General features: G+C 40.4%; 1 protein-coding gene across 4 annotated transcripts in view; it reads left to right on the top strand.

Moving 5' to 3' along the window:
• The window catches only part of LOC134677003 (cullin-1), a 42,648-nt gene extending 30,344 nt beyond the window's left edge, over positions 1–12,304 (top strand). For 2 of the 4 annotated variants that reach the window (XM_063535394.1, XM_063535395.1), the window contains exons 14-19: positions 190–261; positions 762–914; positions 1,560–1,678; positions 2,840–2,960; positions 3,750–3,850; positions 10,294–10,435. In XM_063535394.1, coding sequence (XP_063391464.1) covers positions 190–261; positions 762–914; positions 1,560–1,678; positions 2,840–2,960; positions 3,750–3,850; positions 10,294–10,420 — 693 coding nt within the window. In that variant the 3' untranslated portion in view covers positions 10,421–10,435. Of the gene's footprint in view, positions 1–189; positions 262–761; positions 915–1,129; positions 1,190–1,559; positions 1,679–2,839; positions 2,961–3,749; positions 3,851–10,293; positions 10,436–11,733; positions 11,848–12,174 lie in introns of those variants that run through there. The other 2 variants (XM_063535397.1, XM_063535396.1) reach the window with 2 other exon arrangements.
• The last annotated feature ends 6,377 nt before the right edge of the window (positions 12,305–18,681 follow it).

An 18,681-nucleotide genomic window follows, 5' to 3' on the forward strand; every position in this document is an offset into this window, starting at 1 on the left:
AATTAAGCGGTTAAACCGTTAACCTAGTGTCAAATTGTACTGGTAACCATGACAACGCCAGGTTTACCCGGTCAACCCCAGGTTAGTGGAATGGTGCAAGTGGGCCTAAGTCAGACAACCAGGCCAACTCTTCAATGTTTATGTTTACAATATACATGTGGGAGATTTAATTGATTTGTATATTTTCAGGCATCAATGATCTCAAAACTGAAGCAGGCATGCGGGTTCGAATACACGAGTAAGCTGCAGAGGATGTTCCAGGTGTGTAGATATTTATGAACAGTTTGTGTAGATATTTATGAACAGTTAAACAAAGGCTTGTAAGACGCCAAAAGTAGCGCGTCTTCCGTTTAAGACTTTATGAAATCTATTTTTGTTTATATTATAAGTAAATATCCTTTATTAAACCATAAAGTTGAAAAAAATGACAAAAAGCGAAATTCAAGCTTAACACTAGGTAACAATAGATGGTCGGCTAAAAAGCGATCTCCCAGACAACCATAAATTTTCTGTGCCATAAATTTGTGTTTTGTACAATAATATATACATACATACATACAATAAGAGTTTATATATACATACATACAACCTTAGCAGAAAAGTTAAGTACATACCTACAAGTTTGAATGGGTAGTGCCGATATACATACAAATGGACAAACCGAAGACACTAATATTTCTATAAACTTTAAAATAGTATATACACACAAATATAATAAATATATACATATGTACATACAAATATGTTTTCTCTTTTGTCAGGACATCGGCGTATCTAAAGACTTGAACGAGAACTTCCGAAAGCACATGTCGAATAGCTCGGAGCCGTCCCTGCACATCGACTTCAGCATCCAGGTGCTCTCGTCTGGGTCCTGGCCCTTCCAGCAATCATCTTCCTTCCAACTGCCCACAGAAGTAAGTGCAAATCGTTAAAATCACTTATTTATAGGGGATTGCCTACCTCGTGTTACTTAACGGCCTCGTGACCTCGTCCCTCAAGTCATACTCGACCGACAAATTTCGATAAGAGGGATGCGTTTAGATAGAATACTTCATTATATCGGTGTATGCTGTAGTTAGAAAGGGAAATATATTTTGAGGCGTCCCTACACATCGACTTCAGCATCCAGGTGCTCTCGTCTGGATCCTGGCCCTTCCAGCAATCATCTTCCTTCCAACTGCCCACAGAAGTAAGTGGAAATCGTTGAAATCACTTATTTATAGGGGACTGCCTGCCTCGTGTTACTTGACGGCCTCGTGACCTCGTCCCTCAAGTCATACTCGACCGACAAATTTCGATATGAGGGATGCGTTTAGATAGAATACTTAATTTTATACGAAATACTCCTCATATCCTTGATTCCCTGGGCCCTAGGCAGATATTTCTCACACTCTATTTGTCCATTTTAGGCCTACTTGCACCATCCCACTAACCCGGGGTTAAGCGGTTTAACCGTTAACCCAGTGTCAAGTTGTACTGGCAACTATGGTAACTTTCGGTTTAACCGATTAACTACTGCTTATTTGACTACTTATGACTAATGTTCGTTTTTTCGTCAGCTCGAGCGCTCCGTGAGCCGCTTCACAACATTCTACTCGTCTCAACACTCGGGCCGCAAGCTCAACTGGCTGTACAACATGAGCAAGGGCGAGCTCGTCACCAACTGCTTCAAGAACAGGTCAGTCTCAACTCTCAACACGTCTCAACATGTCTCAACACTCGGGCCGCAAGCTCAACTGGCTGTACAACATGAGCAAGGGCGAGCTGGTCACCAACTGCTTCGAGAACAGGTCAGTATCAACACGTCTCAACATGTGAGGCCATGCATTGTTTAAAAAAACCGGGCAAGTGCGAGTCGGACTCCGCACGAAGGGTTCCGTACCATAATGAAAGAAAAACGGAAAAAAATGCAAAAAAAAACGGTCACCCATCCAAGTAATGACCACGCCCGACGTTGCTTACCTTTGGTCAAAAATCACGTTTGTTGTATGGGAGCCCCATTTAAATCTTTATTTTATTCTGTTTTTAGTATTTGTTGTTATAGCGGCAACAGAAATACATCATCTGTGAAAATTTCAACTGTCTAGCTATCACGGTTCGTGAGATACAGCCTGGTGACAGACAGACGGACGGACGGACGGACGGACGGACAGCGAAGTCTTAGTAATAGGGTCCCGTTTTACCTTTTGGGTACGGAACCCTAAAAACATTTATCTCGGCCAGAATTGGGATTGCCATCCTCGTCTTGCTAAGCGTCCTGGCTTCCTCGCCCTTTAAGTTATACTCGACTGACAAAATTCTTTATTTCATTATTATTTAGTTCGTTTTTTTTTAGCATTACAAATAAGGTAAACAGTCTTGATGTATCGTTTTATTGTAAAACAAGTTCTAAAATAAGTTACGGCAAATATGTAACAATTATGAATTTAATACGATCATTTATATTCTTCTGCTTTCATAAGTAATAGTTACTGATTTCAAAAAAGCGTTTTTCAATTAAAACACATGTCAAGATCGCTTACCTTCTTTCTAATGCTAAAAAAAACGAACTATAGCTCGTTTTTTTTAGCATTAGAAAGAACTTGCAAGAAGGTAAGCGATCTTGACATGTCTTTTAATTGAAAAACGCTTTATAAAAATATAAAACTATTACTTATGAAAGCAGAAGAATATAAATGATCGTATTAGATTCATAATTGTTACATATTTGCCGTAACTTATTTTTAAAATGTGTTTTTCAATTAAAAGACACATCAAGATTGTTTACCTAATTTCTAATGCTAAAAAAACGAAGTATATGTATAAGGGTTGTTATAGTAAATATTTCCATCTATTTCAGATACACGCTTCAAGCCAGTACGTTCCAAATGGCGGTGTTGCTACAATACAATGAGAATACAGCGTGGAGCGTACGCCAGTTAGAGCAACATACAGGCATCAAGGGGGATTTTCTCGTTCAGGTAACATTCTGCAAAGTTTCTTAGGCCCCCCCCCCCACATCTGGCGTCTTTCGAGCGTCGGCGTCTATAATTCTATGGCCGACGTCGACGCAGCGTCGACGCTACTGCGCAGCGACGTCATTTTCCATAGCGCTGGACCGACGCCGACAGACGCCGACGCTCGAATGACGCCAGATGTGGGGGGGGGGGGGGGGGCTTAATATACAGGGTGGCCAAAAAATAAGTCACGTTGCCAGGGAGGTTTTGGGATTATACTGAGCCACTTTTACTATGGGACCAACTCCGAAATCGCGAAAAAAAAGGATGATTCATACGTTTTGACTGGTCTATTTTCTATGGGACAGTATTAAATAAATTTCATATACGAAGTAAAAAATTACCAATGCCTTGAATAATAGGGAATATTACGCAAAAGTCTGCGTAGAGGGCGTCACTAGCACAATCAGATGGGCTACCGCGAAAGTTCGGTTTCTGCCTCTCTATCACTCTTGCCTATTCGATCGATAGAGAGGCAGATAATGAAATTTCGCGTTTCGCGGTAAGCCACCTTGAAACATACCGCCTTGATGCATCAATGTCATAGTGAAAACTTGTAAAAAAACTATTTAAGGCCTAGTATATATAAGTTACTCTCTAGTGCTGCACTCTGGCGGCAGAACTTTGCAGTAATACTCCCTAATTAAGCGTAAAATAAGGCTTGCCAGCCTCGTGTTACTTTACGGCCTCGCATCCTCGTCCTTCAAGTAATACTCAACTGAAATTTTCTCATTTCTTCCGCGCTCTGTTCAGGTGCTGCAAATCCTGCTGAAAGCCAAGCTGCTGGTGTGTCAAGAAGACGAAACCGAGCTGACCGAGTCATCCATTGTGGAACTCTACGTAGGATATAAGAAGTAAGTCATACCGACCGACCGGTCACAGAATAAATAATAGTACTAGATACAGAAAATAAGTTCAAAAACTAAAACCCGACTACTGCAAATCGTGCTCTAAAAAGTATGAAACAAGATAGAATTCTTATCTAAAATTATCAAGCAGAAAATATTATATATGTTACCATTTTTTTTTAATATAAAAATACAACGTAATATAATTTACTGAATTTTATATATATTTACAGAGATTCAGAGGATCGCTGTGGTCGTATGCCACGATTATAAACTTAAAAGTAATGTGGCATACGACCACGGCTATCCTCTGAATCTCTGTAAATATATAAAAAATTCAGTAAATTATATTACGTTGTATTTTTATATAAAAAAAAATGGTAACATATATAATATTTTCTGCTTGATAATTTTAGATAAGAATTCTATCTTGTTTCATACTTTTTAGAGCACGATTTGCAGTAGTCGGGTTTTAGTTTTTGAACTTATTTTTTATTTAATTAATTTTGGGGTCATGATTTCGTTACTAACTTTTTGAAGTCACTTTATATTACTTTTGCGAGGGCGTCCTCAGTACAGAAATACACGCAGAGCGCCGCCTATATCGGGCTACGCCCGATTCCTTTAGTGTCTTTGGACCGCGTACGTCGGGTTACGCCCGACACTTTTAGTATGAGGGCGCCGAAGGCGCCCGGTTTTGGAACGCGTACGTCGGGCTACGCCCGACTCTTTTAGTATGAGGGCGCCGAAGGCGCCCGGCTTTGGAACGCGTATGTCGGGCTACGCCCGACTCTTTTAGTATGAGGGCGCCCAAGGCGCCCGGCTTTGGAACGCGTATGTCGGGCTACGCCCGACTCTTTTAGTATGAGGGCGCCGAAGGCGCCCGGCTTTGGAACGCGTATGTCGGGCTACGCCCGACTCTTTTAGTATGAGGGCGCCGAAGGCGCCCGGCTTTGGAACGCGTATGTCGGGCTACGCCCGACTCTTTTAGTATGAGGGCGCCCAAGGCGCCCGGCTTTGGAACGCGTAAGTCGGGCTACGCCCGACTCTTTTAGTATGAGGGCGCCGAAGGCGCCCGGCTTTGGAACGCGTATGTCGGGCTACGCCCGACTCTTTTAGTATGAGGGCGCCGAAGGCGCCCGGCTTTGGAACGCGTAAGTCGGGCTACGCCCGACTCTTTTAGTATGAGGGCGCCGAAGGCGCCCGGCTTTGGAACGCGTACGTCGGGCTACGCCCGACTCTTTTGGTATGAGGGTGCCGAAGGCGCCCGGCTTTGGAACGCGTACGTCGGGCTGCGCCCGTCTCTTTTAGTATGAAGGCGCCGAAGGCGCCCGGCTCTGGAACGCGTACGTATCTTGTAAAAAAATTGACTGTTTCATACATTTTGGCCGATCAGGACTTCTATACCTATTCACGTTATAAAATGTTGCAGGACATTAAAAAAACACCATGTATAGCAGCCAAACAAATTTCTTTTGCAAAAACCTTCTTGTATCGCCGTAGTCGCGTAACACGCGGATAGAATCCAGAGCGCTTTTATTAGATTCATAGTTCGAATCACCTAACCGATAAATTAATGTTTTATCTGGCGCATGCAAGCAAAGCCGGGTGCAAAAGCTAACAATATTTATATATTTGAAATGTGCTATTTGAGCTCTTTACAATGATGTATAACACATCATCATTACTTAATTTTAGATTTTTGGTTCGTGACTTTATGACCTCTAGAGGGCGCAGTGTTCATTTTTTTGTGACGCCATATAGCCTATAACCAGCGGACGATTAAGACGATTCGAATGACACATCGTTTGTTAAATTATAATAAGTACTTTAGAAGTTATGAGGGAACAGATGAACATACATACATACATACATACCCACATACATACCGGTCAAAATCATAACCCTCCTTTTGCGTTGCCGTAGTCGGGTAAAAACTCACTTCTTCTTCTTCCTCGCGTTATCCCGGCATTTTGCCACGGCTCACATAGGAGCCTGGGGTCCGCTTGACAGCTAATCCCATGATTTGACGTAGGCACTAAGTTTTTACGAAAGCGACTGCCATCTGACCTTCCAACCCAGAGGGGAAACTAGGCCTTAGTCCGGTTTCCTCACGATGTTTTCCTTCACCGAAAAGCGACTAGTAAATATCAAATGATATTTCGTACATAAGTTCAGAAAAACTCATTGGTACGAGCCGGGGTTTGAACCCGCGACCTCCGGATAGCAGAAGTTCTAAGGTCCCGTTTTCTAAGGGGACCTTGCATTTTGGAGACAAAGCAAACCGCTTAGAACAGGTGTTCCTGGGGGTGATCTGAGCCGATTAAGCCCGGTTGCCAAGAGGTTCCACCCAGCAGGTGGGCAGGGGAGGGGGGGAAAAGTGGCTCCGGCGCGCCTCACTCTAAGCTATATATCTGCATACATCTAGCAACTATATCAAGTTTGGCGTCTTTTTTGTGTAATTCGAGGATGAAGAATTCATTTCTGTGACTAAATTTTCACTCTTCCATACAAAAAATTCGAGAAATAAAAAAATTAAAAAAAAATCTTTTTACTTTTTTTTTCGAAATCCTCTACATAATTAAAACTGAGGATTTGCTCTAGAAAAAAAATACCTGTGAATAGCCCAGTTATCCTACTATATAGAATAGTAAACTTGTTAAACATTTATTTTCATAACTCTGTTAAAAAAAATGTTTTGTGTAACGCGGCGTACCTGCATTGTAAGAGCGATATGCAGCGTTTAGGATTTTTAAGTATGTTTCGATGGTTTCTGATAAGTTGTTATTCTTCTGGTTGTAGAAAATTACTTCTGGACGTGATATATATACAAATATAAATTAAATGTATAAATATAGATGTTGGGAAAACTTTCGCCAATAGAGTTATTATAAATGTGATAAAATTAACAAAGCAGATGTTTGACAAAAATGCGGGTTAAAATACGAGTAAGATATATATTGTTCGCAATTGCCACTACATGCGCATGGGTCCGTGCATTTTAGTTTTTTCTTAACGCAGTTGCACCTCCCTGCGCATTTTGTTTTGCAGCGGCAACGAATAAGCCCTAAACAAGCAGCAGCCGTCGCAGGTAGGCTTATACATATGGGTTCCCAATAACCATTTTGTTTGGACCAGCTCCAGTCAGCAGGACATGGAAGCCGTTGCTGAGGGGCTATAATCTGTCCCCAAACATAGCCTACTTGGTAAACTGCACGGAGAAATATGTTTACGTGGGTAGGGCATCTTCCATTGGAGGCAGATTCTCTAACTGAAGATTTTTTTTTGTATAAAGTACTTTTCGGCACTCTTTTGCACTCGTACTTGTACCTGATCTACTCGTAAAATCAGTAACAAAATACTATGCATTTTGTTAAAATAACGTTTAGGGGCCAATTCACACCTCGTAATTCAAATCTGTCCATACTTACTATTGTAAGACTCTTACTTGCCATACAAGACAATAACAATTTTTATCAATATTGGCAATGCCTGCTCAATATTGCCTTGTTTGCCGTATTTAAACCCCTCCGTTACGGCAGGAATGCGCTCCAAGCTTGAAATATGCTTTTTTCCCTGTCCATACAAAAAAGAAACAGTGTCGCAACCTGAAAAGGTGTGGATGAATGACAAGACTTCTGACCTTTCTGGTCCTGTAAAATAAATTATATATCTATGCGTTACAAATAAAATCATATATTAAAAGAAAGTTTGCAGTACGTGACCAATTGCCCTGGTGAGCTGTCTCGTATACTGCGGTGACATATTTATTTTATTTACAATTAATGGAGGATTGGCACAGGAAAGAATCACCTGTTCCTCTCGTGCCATGCTATTCCATTTTCTTAAGGTAACGTTTGTAGTTCTTCCATTAATTGTAAATAAAATAAATAAATATGTCACCGCAATAAGAGACAGGTCAACTGGGCTAATGGTCACGTGCTGCAAACTTTCTTTAAATATATGATTTTATTTGTAACTCATAGATATATGGTTTATTTTACAGGACCAGAAAGGATAGTAGTCTTGCCATTCTTCCACGCCTTTTCAGGTTACAACACAGTTTCTTTTGTGTGTGGTAAGGGAAAAAAAGCGTATTTCAAGCTTAAAGCGCATATCCTGGTGTAACGGAGGGACTTCTTCTTCGTTACACTCTTGATAGAGTGGTAGTGGCCATTATGAAAACTTTTGAGCGACTCATTTAACGACACGTCGCCATTCCTCCCGTAGAGCTGCTTTCCGTAAGCATTCGCTTACTGTGACCGATACACTGATTTGGTTTGGTCAGTACATCTCATTAGAGATCTTCCTCTAGCCCTGTCACCTCCTACTCTTTCTTGCACAACTAGACGTTCTGTAGATGTTCCGTCTCGACGAGACACGTGTCGAAAGAAGTTGAGTACCGAGTTTTGCCCGTAGAAAGCAACCGCTCTTTAATGCCAAGCTCCTCAATAATTGATGCTCAGTCCATGATATGCCCAGCATTCGTCTCCAGCACCACATCTCTAGTGCATTCACTTTCTGTTTTTCGGATGCCCTTAGTGTCCATGTGAGACATACAGCATACAGAAAAGTGGGAAATATGAGGGATCTGACAATCCTGGTTTTAGTGGTCCTTGTAATGTTCCGGAGGGATTTAAATACGGTAAACAAAACAACATTGAGCAGCCAATTTTGGAAAAAATTGTTATTGTCTTGTATGACAAGTAAGAGTCTTACAATATTAAATCTGAACAGATTTGAATTACGAGATGTGAATTGGTCCTTAGACATTATTTTGATACTATGCATTGTGTTACAGTGTTCGGATCAGGTACAAGTACAAGTGTAAAAGAGTGCCGAAAAGTACTTTTTACAAAAAGAAATCTTCAGTTAGAGAATCTGCCTCCAATGGAAGATGCGCTACCTACGTAAACATATTCTCCGTGCAGTTTACCAAGGAGGCTATGTTTGGGGACAGATTATAGCCCCTCAGCAACAGCTACCATGTCCTGCTGACTGGAGCTGGTCCAAACAAAATGGTTATTGGGAGCCCATATGTACAAGCCTACCGGCGGCGGCTGCTGTTTGTTTAGAGATTATTCGTTGCCGCTGCAAAACAAAATGCGCAGGGAAGTGCAACTGCGTCAAGAAAAAACTAAAATGCACGGACCCATGCGCATGTAGTGGCAATTGCGAACAATATATATCTTACTCGTATTTTAACCCGCATTTTTGTCAAACATCTGCTTTGTTAATTTTATCACATTTATAATAACTCTATTGGCGAAAGTTTTCCCAACATCTATATTTATACATTTAATTTATATTTGTATATATATCACGTCCAGAAGTAATTTTCTACAACCAGAAGAATAACAACTTATCAGAAACCATCGAAACATACTTAAAAATCCTAAACGCTGCATATCGCTCTTACAATGCAGGTACGCCGCGTTACACAAAACATTTTTTTTAACAGGGTTATGAAAATAAATGTTTAACAAGTTTACTATTCTATATAGTAGGATAACTGGGCTATTCACAGGTATTTTTTTTCTAGAGCAAATCCTCAGTTTTAATTATGTAGAGGATTTCGAAAAAAAAGTAAAAAGATTTTTTTTTAATTTTTTTATTTCTCGAATTTTTTGTATGGAAGAGTGAAAATTTAGTCACAGAAATGAATTCTTCATCCTCGAATTACACAAAAAAGACGCCAAACTTGATATAGTTGCTAGATGTATGCAGATATATAGCTTAGAGTGAGGCGCGCCGGAGCCACTTTTCCCCCCCTCCCCTGCCCACCTGCTGGGTGGAACCTCTTGGCAACCGGGCTTAATCGGCTCAGATCACCCCCAGGAACACCTGTTCTAAGCGGTTTGCTTTGTCTCCAAAATGCAAGGTGGTGGACCTTAGACCCCCAGCTAGGATTGCAAGTCGCACGCTCGTACCGCTAGGCCACCAGCACTTACAGCGCATACAGAAAACTCACTCTTTAACAAAACTCGTCTGTTACGAGCAGGACAGATATGGCCGCTACTCGTAGGTGGCGTTAGCGCCACGCGCGGCTTATGGCTAGCCACCAAAATTGGTGTGGAACGGATGTACTTGTAGCTACCTGTTGCAAAGATGGCGTTCTAACAGTTTTAATCTTCTGTCGAAAGATGGCAGTAAATGTACGGTGGCTACCTAATTTATCTTGACAATGACAGTAACTCTCTATACACTCTATAAAAAAAAAGCCCTTTATTCATTGTAAAGTGTTTACATAAAAAATTTAAAATAAAACTATGACTTATAATATGTGTTTTACTAATGAATCCCTAGTGGGTAAAGGCCTCCTCCATTGCTGCCCATTTGTCCCTGTCTTGTGCTGTCGCTATCCAGTCTGTGCCGGCTGTTCTTTTTAAGTCTTCCTCCCAACGCATTTGTGGTCTGCCCCTCTCACACTCTATTCTCCTTGATTGCAGCAAGAAACTAAGGGTGAACATCAATATACCGCTGAAGACCGAGCTGAAGGTGGAACAGGAGGCCACGCACAAGCACATCGAGGAGGACCGGAAGATGCTCATACAGGTACGCCACCAGAGCACCTAGGTCAGCGGTCTACAAACTAAGGGTGAACATCAATATACCGCTGAAGACCGAGCTGAAGGTGGAACAGGAGGCCACGCACAAGCACATCGAGGAGGACCGGAAGATGCTCATACAGGTACGCCACCGAGGGTGCCTCCCTGTCACACTAACGTACGAATTTACAAGTTCGACAGTAATGCAACACGTCGAAAGCGGTTCGCGGTAGGTCATCTGGCTTATTTAAGAGCCAACAGGAGCGGTCATTTCTCCATACAAACGTACTCGACTGTTTCCTCCGTGGGTTTTGATGCTAGAGCAATAATTTTTTTAACACATATTAATATTGTTAATATCTGTGTCGGACCGTTTTGCTTTTTTTAATATTTTTGTTTTTTAAGGCGCTAGAGCCCTTCAAAAATGGCCAAAATTTTACCTACTGACTACATTGACTATGCCGCAATGAGAGGCGTAGTATTCAAAACTGATATCAATTAGCCAAAAAAGCAAAACGGTCCGACACAGATAATTTCCTAATCATTTAGATTTCCAAAGTTGGTTACGATTGATTTAAGTTTTGTAGGAGGAAACAGTCGAGTACGAAACCTCGATTTTTGAGATTTTTACGCAGTATTTTTCGCCTTGTCCTTATCGCACCAGTTTAGGAGCCGCTTCCGTTAGCGAGACGGGTATATTTACCTAAAATATTTAAAATTCAGCTCCTGTTTCGTCTTAAGATCAGCGTTCAAACTACGGCCCACGGGCTGATTGAAGTGTCATATCCTTCAAGAAAGACCGCCTTCGGGGCTGTCCATAAATTACGTCATCGATATTTGACGATTTTTGACCCCCCCTCCTCTATAATCATCCAAAAATCATGCTTCAAATGACTCCATTTCCTCCTACTTCATGCTACCGTCATCCGATGCCCAGACCTCCCCCCCTAATTTGAAATAACGTAATTCATGAATAGCCCCTTCCGAGGAACCCAAGCGATATCTAACCCACATAATAGTTAAATAATAGTACTATCGTACAGAAAGGGAACTTCGTACAAAACCGAAGTTTGACAGCGGTTCAGGGTCGAATCATGCTGACCCTTTCTATATGGCACTATCCCTTTCGGCTATTTAGGGTTGCCAAAATTCAAGGCATTATCTTATGTGTCGTAGTGTACCAAAATTCAGTTTTATGTAGTTTAGGGTGGCCAGTTACTAACAGTGGCCAGTTACTGGCGTATTACCTACTCTTTTTAAACTAAAATAATTTATTTTAAATATGTACAGTCAAATTTAATACCCTACTGGACATTATTATATAATGAATTTTGTTCTCAGGCGGCGATCGTACGGATAATGAAGACCAGAAAGACGCTGAAACACCAACATCTGGTGGTGGAGGTGCTCAACCAGCTCTCGTCGCGGTTCAAGCCACGCGTTCCCGTCATCAAGGTATACACATAATTCACTATTCCACCCTGTATACACATAAAACTTTTTTTTTAATTAATATTATCTCTGAAACTAGGCGAATTTCAAAAAAGTTTATAGGACATTTTTGTCTCTAAATATGATCAGGAATACGCTGTTAAGATTATTCGGTTTTCTCATGTTACACTGTATATACACACAACATCTTGTATATACACACACACACACACACACAACGCTCTGTATATACACACAACAACCTGTATATAAACATCACTCTGTATACACAATATCATGTAACCTTACAAAATTGCATTATGGTAAAATTAACGGAATATTGTTTTTCAGAAATGCATCGACATCCTGATAGAGAAGGAATATCTGGAGCGCACCGAGGGGGAGAAGGACACATATAGCTACCTGGCGTGATTGCACCAGACAATGTATATGAATTAATGAATATAACAATATTAATGTACGCTGTTATTTATTTCATATACCCTTTCATCACAGAATAAATAATAGTACTAGCAAAGACATAATGTAACTTGGTATAAGATGAATAAAGTCTAAGGAAAAAACGTGCCTCGGAAATCAAGAAAAAGTCATTCTCGAATAGATGGCGCACACACCTTTGGCCTGTCCTCGGCTAGATGGCGTGACGACACCGTTTCATATTTAACAATTTTAACAAATGGATATCAGTGAATGAACATGGATCAAAATGATATAAAAATAATAAAATCATACATTTTTTTTATAATTTTATACGTTTTCGTTTTGAGTTTTAGTCCTGTGTCGATAGATGGCAGTAAATTTACTGTGACTGCAAAATTTACTATGCATCGACCCCTCTATACAATCTATTCTTTTTGGTAATAGGTACAGAAGACTCACTCTCTAACAAAACGCGTCTGTTACGATCAAGACAGATATGACCGCTAGGTGGCGACAGCGCCACGCGCGGCTTATGGCTAGCCACCAAAATTGGTGTGGAACGGATGTACTTTTAGCTACCTGTAGCAAAGCGACGAAATCGCGGAGTGAGCCACGCCTGTCACTAGCCTATTTATAGACCGCGAGCCAGGAGCACAGAATAATTAATAGTACTATCGTACAGAAAGGAAACTTCCTACAAAAACGAAGTTTGACAGCGGTTCAGGGTCGAATCATGCTGTCCCTTTCTAATATATGGCACTATCCCTTTCGGCTATTTAGGGTTGTCAAAAATCAAGTGATTATCTTATCTGTGGTCGGGCACGCAAAAGGAAGTCAAGTGGTGCCAACCCTAATAATTGCTCGGGGCAATGCTGAGCCGAGCGGAGCCGAGTTTGACCGAAGTCAGGAGTTTCGCACCCCTGCCAGGAGCAAATATCGTCAGTCATCGCCTCCCGCTTGATACTTTGTCAGATGATAGTTTAGATGCTATCATGAACTTAAAAAAATAGTCAGCCGTTTGTATCGCGGTGGAAAGACCGTCAGTTGATCACAAAAACATGTATAAAATTTCTTTTTTGTCATCGCCTCCCGATTGATACTTTGCCAGATGATAGTTTAGATGCTATTATAAATAAAAAACCGGCCAAGTGCGAGTCGGACTCGCACCCGAAGGGTTCCGTACCATGATCTATAAAAACGGTCACCCATCCAAGTACTGACCCCGCCCGACGTTGCTTAACTTCGGTCAAAAATCACGTTTGTTGTATGGGAGCCCCACTTAAATCTTTATTTTATTCTGTTGTTATAGCGGCAACAGAAATACATCATCTGTGAAAATTTCAGCTGTCTAGCTATCACGGGCCGTGAGATATAGCCTTGTGACAGACGGACGGACGGACAGCGGAGTCTTAGTAATAGGGTCCCGTTTTACCCTTTGGGTACGGAACCCTAGAAACCGTCAGCCGGTTGTATAGCGGTGGAAAGACCGTTAGTTACTTGCATATGTAAAAAATACCGCTACTAGACACCAGATGTCACAAGTCGCTACTGACGAAAACTGTATTGGTAAAACAATTTACAACTAATATTATAAGCAGAAGGAGTAAAGTAGAGTTCCGGTAATATTAGCTGAAAATTGTTGAGCATTATAGTTTTCGTTCGTCGCGACATCTGTTGTCAACTAGCAGTACTGATAAATTCCGCTTCTTGACGCTAGATGTCGACCACGAAATAACTCGCGTTTTGGTAAGAAACCTGATGTATGGAACACATAGAGGTACAATAATATAGAGAAGACATGGGGGAGGGGCCAAATGACCGAACGAGATACACTTATAGAACTTTCAGTAGGAGTAGCAGAGAAAGCGGTACTATTGCTTGTCCTTGTCACAGTCTCACTTTTTGTTTGTTCCCCACCTTTTTGTTAGTATGGGCTATGGTGGACAACAAATAACCCGACCGAATTACGTAGATTGTTTTTGGTATATTGTCAGGAATGTTAAAACGTGTTTTTAATATGTTCGCATTGCGTATGTTTTGTCCCTCACGGCACACCACTTCTATATTAGGATGCTACTTCTATGATGGAACACCACTCTTTCGTTACTTATATTTCTTTATGCTACCTACTTAGTTAACATTCTCTACCTACTTAAAATTCTACGTTTTACTTTACCCAAAAACGTGCAATCGAGTATTCACAGTAAATCACTTACAAACTTAACAAGCGTTTGTCACAGTACATTAATAATTTACAGTTGGTAAATTAACTCCCTGTTTTTTTGACATAAATGAAAAATTAACTCTTTTCGATTTTTTGACATATGAAAGTGCGTTTAGACTTTACAACCAATAATGATTATATTTTTCTAATTGTTAATGAATATAACAATATATGTATATAAATTTTGATTTTTGGCGAGTATTCTACGACTCTTTATATGCCATATTTAAAAATACCACACAAATTAGGTAAGCTTATAGTATTACGGTACCTAATGTTGATTCTACATACATATCTAGATATCTACCTTTCATGTTTTATGGCTCCACTACTCGATGGGCCAACGCCGGCTACTCCAAGGGACGCAGGCATGAGGTAGAATGAGATAGCAATATCACTTGCTCTCTCTAACGCATAAATGCGTCCCTTGGAGTGGCCGGCGCTGGCCCATCATGTAGAGGAGCCATTACACAATCGTAAAGTTTTACCGTAAGGTGCAGGGGGCAATTTAGACTGCGGGGTAATTTAAATCGAAATATCTTCCATGTTTTACATTATTAACTAGAGTGCTATATATGTCCACATAGCATAAAAGATGTGTTGTGTGTGACGTGCTAATAGAAACAAATACTTGTTATTTCTATTACGTAACAAAAGGTGTACAATTTAATCGACTAAGTCTATCAATTATACATTTTTGCGACTAAAATCGATACCAGCCACTTAATAATGTAAAATATGGAAGATATTTCGATAAGTTAAAATTATCTAGTAGTCTAAATTGCCCCCCCTACACCTTAGTTATTTAAATTTACGATACTGACAGGCGTGGCTCACTCCGCGATTTCGTCGCTTTGCTACAGGTAGCTAAAAGAATGTACATCCGTTCGGCCCCAATATTGGGGTTTGCCATAAGCCGCGCGTGGCGCTGTCGCCACCTAGCGGCCATATCTGTGCTGATCGTGACAGACGCGTTTTGTTAGAGACTAAAAGAGTGAGTCTTCTGTACCTAGTACTATTATTTATTCTGTGATACTGATTAGATCTTTAGACTGTGGTCTAGGCATCCTATCTCCAACAAAGACGTGACGCTGCCAAGGTTCCCGCTCTAACGCTCTTGACCTATTGCAGTTGAGCCGCCTTTGGACCTTGGAGCACTCCACAGACATGGCCAGAAATACTCGAAAATTGGGTACTTTCCTATACTTAAAATAAATTATTTCACACCGTGCACGAAATAAAGCACCAGATCATTATTAGAAAAACATAGATAGCAGTTATTTCTAAACACAATTTCTATTTAATAAATCGGATGGAAGTATAAAAAGTAGGTGAGTTAACTGTGACGTCACTACACACGTTTTCATATAAATTACATATTAGCAAATCGTTTTGACAGTTCTAAAAAAGAAGCTGATTTGACTAGTAGGAAAGTAGCCAAAGTCTGCAGAGATTTTGACAGCAACGCAGTTCTTGTTTATTTATATATTTTGGGGATCGCGGAAACGGCTCTAACGATTTTATTTTTGCTATATGGGGGTTTTCGGGGGCGATGAATTGATCAAGCTAGGTCTTATCTCTAAGGAAAAAGCGCATATTTGAGATTTTGTATATTTTCCGAGCAAAGCTTGGTCTCCCAGATATTAGGTATTGTAGTATACGTACGTCATAATTTCATAGAAGTTTGACGTTTAAAATAACATTTGCAATCCGTGTTATCAAAGTCGCTGCTGAGTTAGCTTGGTCGTGAGACCAAGAAAAGTCTGCAGACATTTTGACAGCACACGCAGTGTAGGTATTATTTTTAACATCAAAATCTATGAAATTATAACGTATAAATAACATGCACTGCGTGTGCTATCAAAATCGTTGCAGACTTCTCTTGGTCTAACTCTACTTTTCCCGTACCTATACGATTTACTTCATTAATAAATTAACATAACGTAACAGAAATGCCCCGTTAAATGACGAAACAAAATTAAAACTATTAAAACCCCGTCATTGCCTTGTTAAATTTAAAAAAGTAATGTCCGTATTACCGCCGCCATTTTCCAGCCAAGATGGCCGCTTGTCAATTAAATATTAAAACCCTACGATGTTCTCGAACCTATTATAGACTGTCCTATTTTACAATAATTATGCACGATTCTTACTGTATAATTTCCTTAAGGAAAGATATGTAGGTATTCTGTTGTTAGGTAGGTATCAGGGACGTATGTTACGATTAAGTAGGTACCTACTTACATATAGGCTCTTACCTATAAGCTGTATATTTAGGTATTTAAATAAAAGTAAACCAAATCTACCCTCAAATGGCTCCATAAGCCAGTTGAGGGTAGATCGAAACATTACGTGATCAAATAATGTAGGTTAAAGTCAGGCCGATCAGTGACAGATCCAGGCGGTTTTGTATGTGGTTGGCAATAAATGTTAGAACTACCCGAAAATGTACAAATCGCGGGTCATGCGCGAGAGCGCTTGAGCTATAGTCCCCACGCTAGCCCAATGCGGATTGGGGACTTCACATACACCTTTGAATTTCTTCGCATATATTGGTATGCAGGTTTCCTCACGATGTTTTCCTTCACTGAAAAGCTAATGGTAAATATCAAATGATATTTCGTACATATAAGTTCCGAAAAACTCATTGGTACGAGCCAGGATTTGAACCCGCGACCTCTACAGGGTGTGTCTGACCATGGGGCTTTAAATCCAGGGCTCGATTCTACTCGCTAAACTGAGCTACTTTTATTATGGCACCAAGCCCGAAATCCCGAAAAAAGTTTTTACTTTTTCATACAGTTTTGCTGATCAGATGTCGACGTTTTCTATGGAAAAGCCAAAAAAAAAATCACTGATTTTAGGGTTGCTCCCATAGTAAAACTAGCTCAGTTTAGGGAGTAAAATCAAGCCCTGGAATTAAAGCCCCGTGGTCAGACACATACTGTATACCTGTATACCTACTTACATGTACCTACAGATAAAATGGGACTGTAGGTGTATTCGGTACCTCCCCTTATATATCAACTGTCAGTTCGAAAAAGGAACAAATATAAATTTCAAATATGGAGCCGCCGAATCGTGACCGGCCGGCGGCGGGCTGCGATTGGTCGACGGTTGTTCTTATTGCTCAAGCGCAATGGGGCTAGCCAAGACAGTCGTACATCGACAAACGCAACACGAAAAGTACATACACACCTAAGTTTATTTGTCAAAAATATATTTTTGATACAAGCTTTAATCGCTAACTAGTCAGCAGCAGAAATTGTTAAGCGGGCGAGGTGTTCAAAATTACCTTGACGCTCTTTTATTTTATTAACAATAAAGTCGCGTCAAGATCATTTTGAACACCTCGCCCGTTTAGCAATAATGCTACTGACTGTATTTTTCATTCAACAGGCAACTAATAGTCATCGAGACAATTCTATTAGTAAATCCGAACCACCCCAAACACCAGTGTTGCCAACTTGCCATAAATGATGCCAGATCTGGCATATTTTCACTCGGTTTGGCACCAAAATTATCCATTTAGCATCTGGCATATTTTTTAGCATAATTTAGTCCAAGCCAAGTTTGCACCAACTTGGCAGAAACAATATGCGCCATCGCCTTATGCGGTTCATATTTTCACATGAATTTTGATTTTTGTGGACGGATGGACGTCGACGGTCTATATAAAGTTGGTCAAGCAGATCTTGTCAGTAGAAAAAGGCGGCAAATTTAAAAAATGTATGTGTTTTAAGTGTCTAATTTCAAGTGACATTTTAGCATTTTTTTTAGCATATTTCTAAAATCTTTGGCATAATTTTGGCATAATCTAGACATTACTCCAGCAACACTGCCAAACACAATTAGGTTGCGTTGTTTTATCACATATTTCCTATAGTCACCTGTGTCCATCATCGGATCAGCTCGATGGTATAATAATATTCCACTATTGATAATAGTGGAATATTATTATACCATTATAGTACTTTATAATGTTATTATACCAATATTATACCATTATAGTACTTTCGTATAAGGTTTCAGCTCAATCGGATGAAGGGAAGTGGGTCTAATTCAGCTTGTAATATAAGGTTGGTTGTAAAATTTATCGCGATGACAGAGGGGCTACCGCGAAAACCGAAATTCGCAAATTGTGGGGATCTTTCTCTTTTACTCCAATGAAGGCGTAATAAGAGTGACAGAGA

The sequence above is a fragment of the Cydia fagiglandana genome, chromosome 25 (genome assembly GCF_963556715.1).
Source record: "Cydia fagiglandana chromosome 25, ilCydFagi1.1, whole genome shotgun sequence".
In the NCBI taxonomy this organism is placed as follows: domain Eukaryota; kingdom Metazoa; phylum Arthropoda; class Insecta; order Lepidoptera; family Tortricidae; genus Cydia; species Cydia fagiglandana.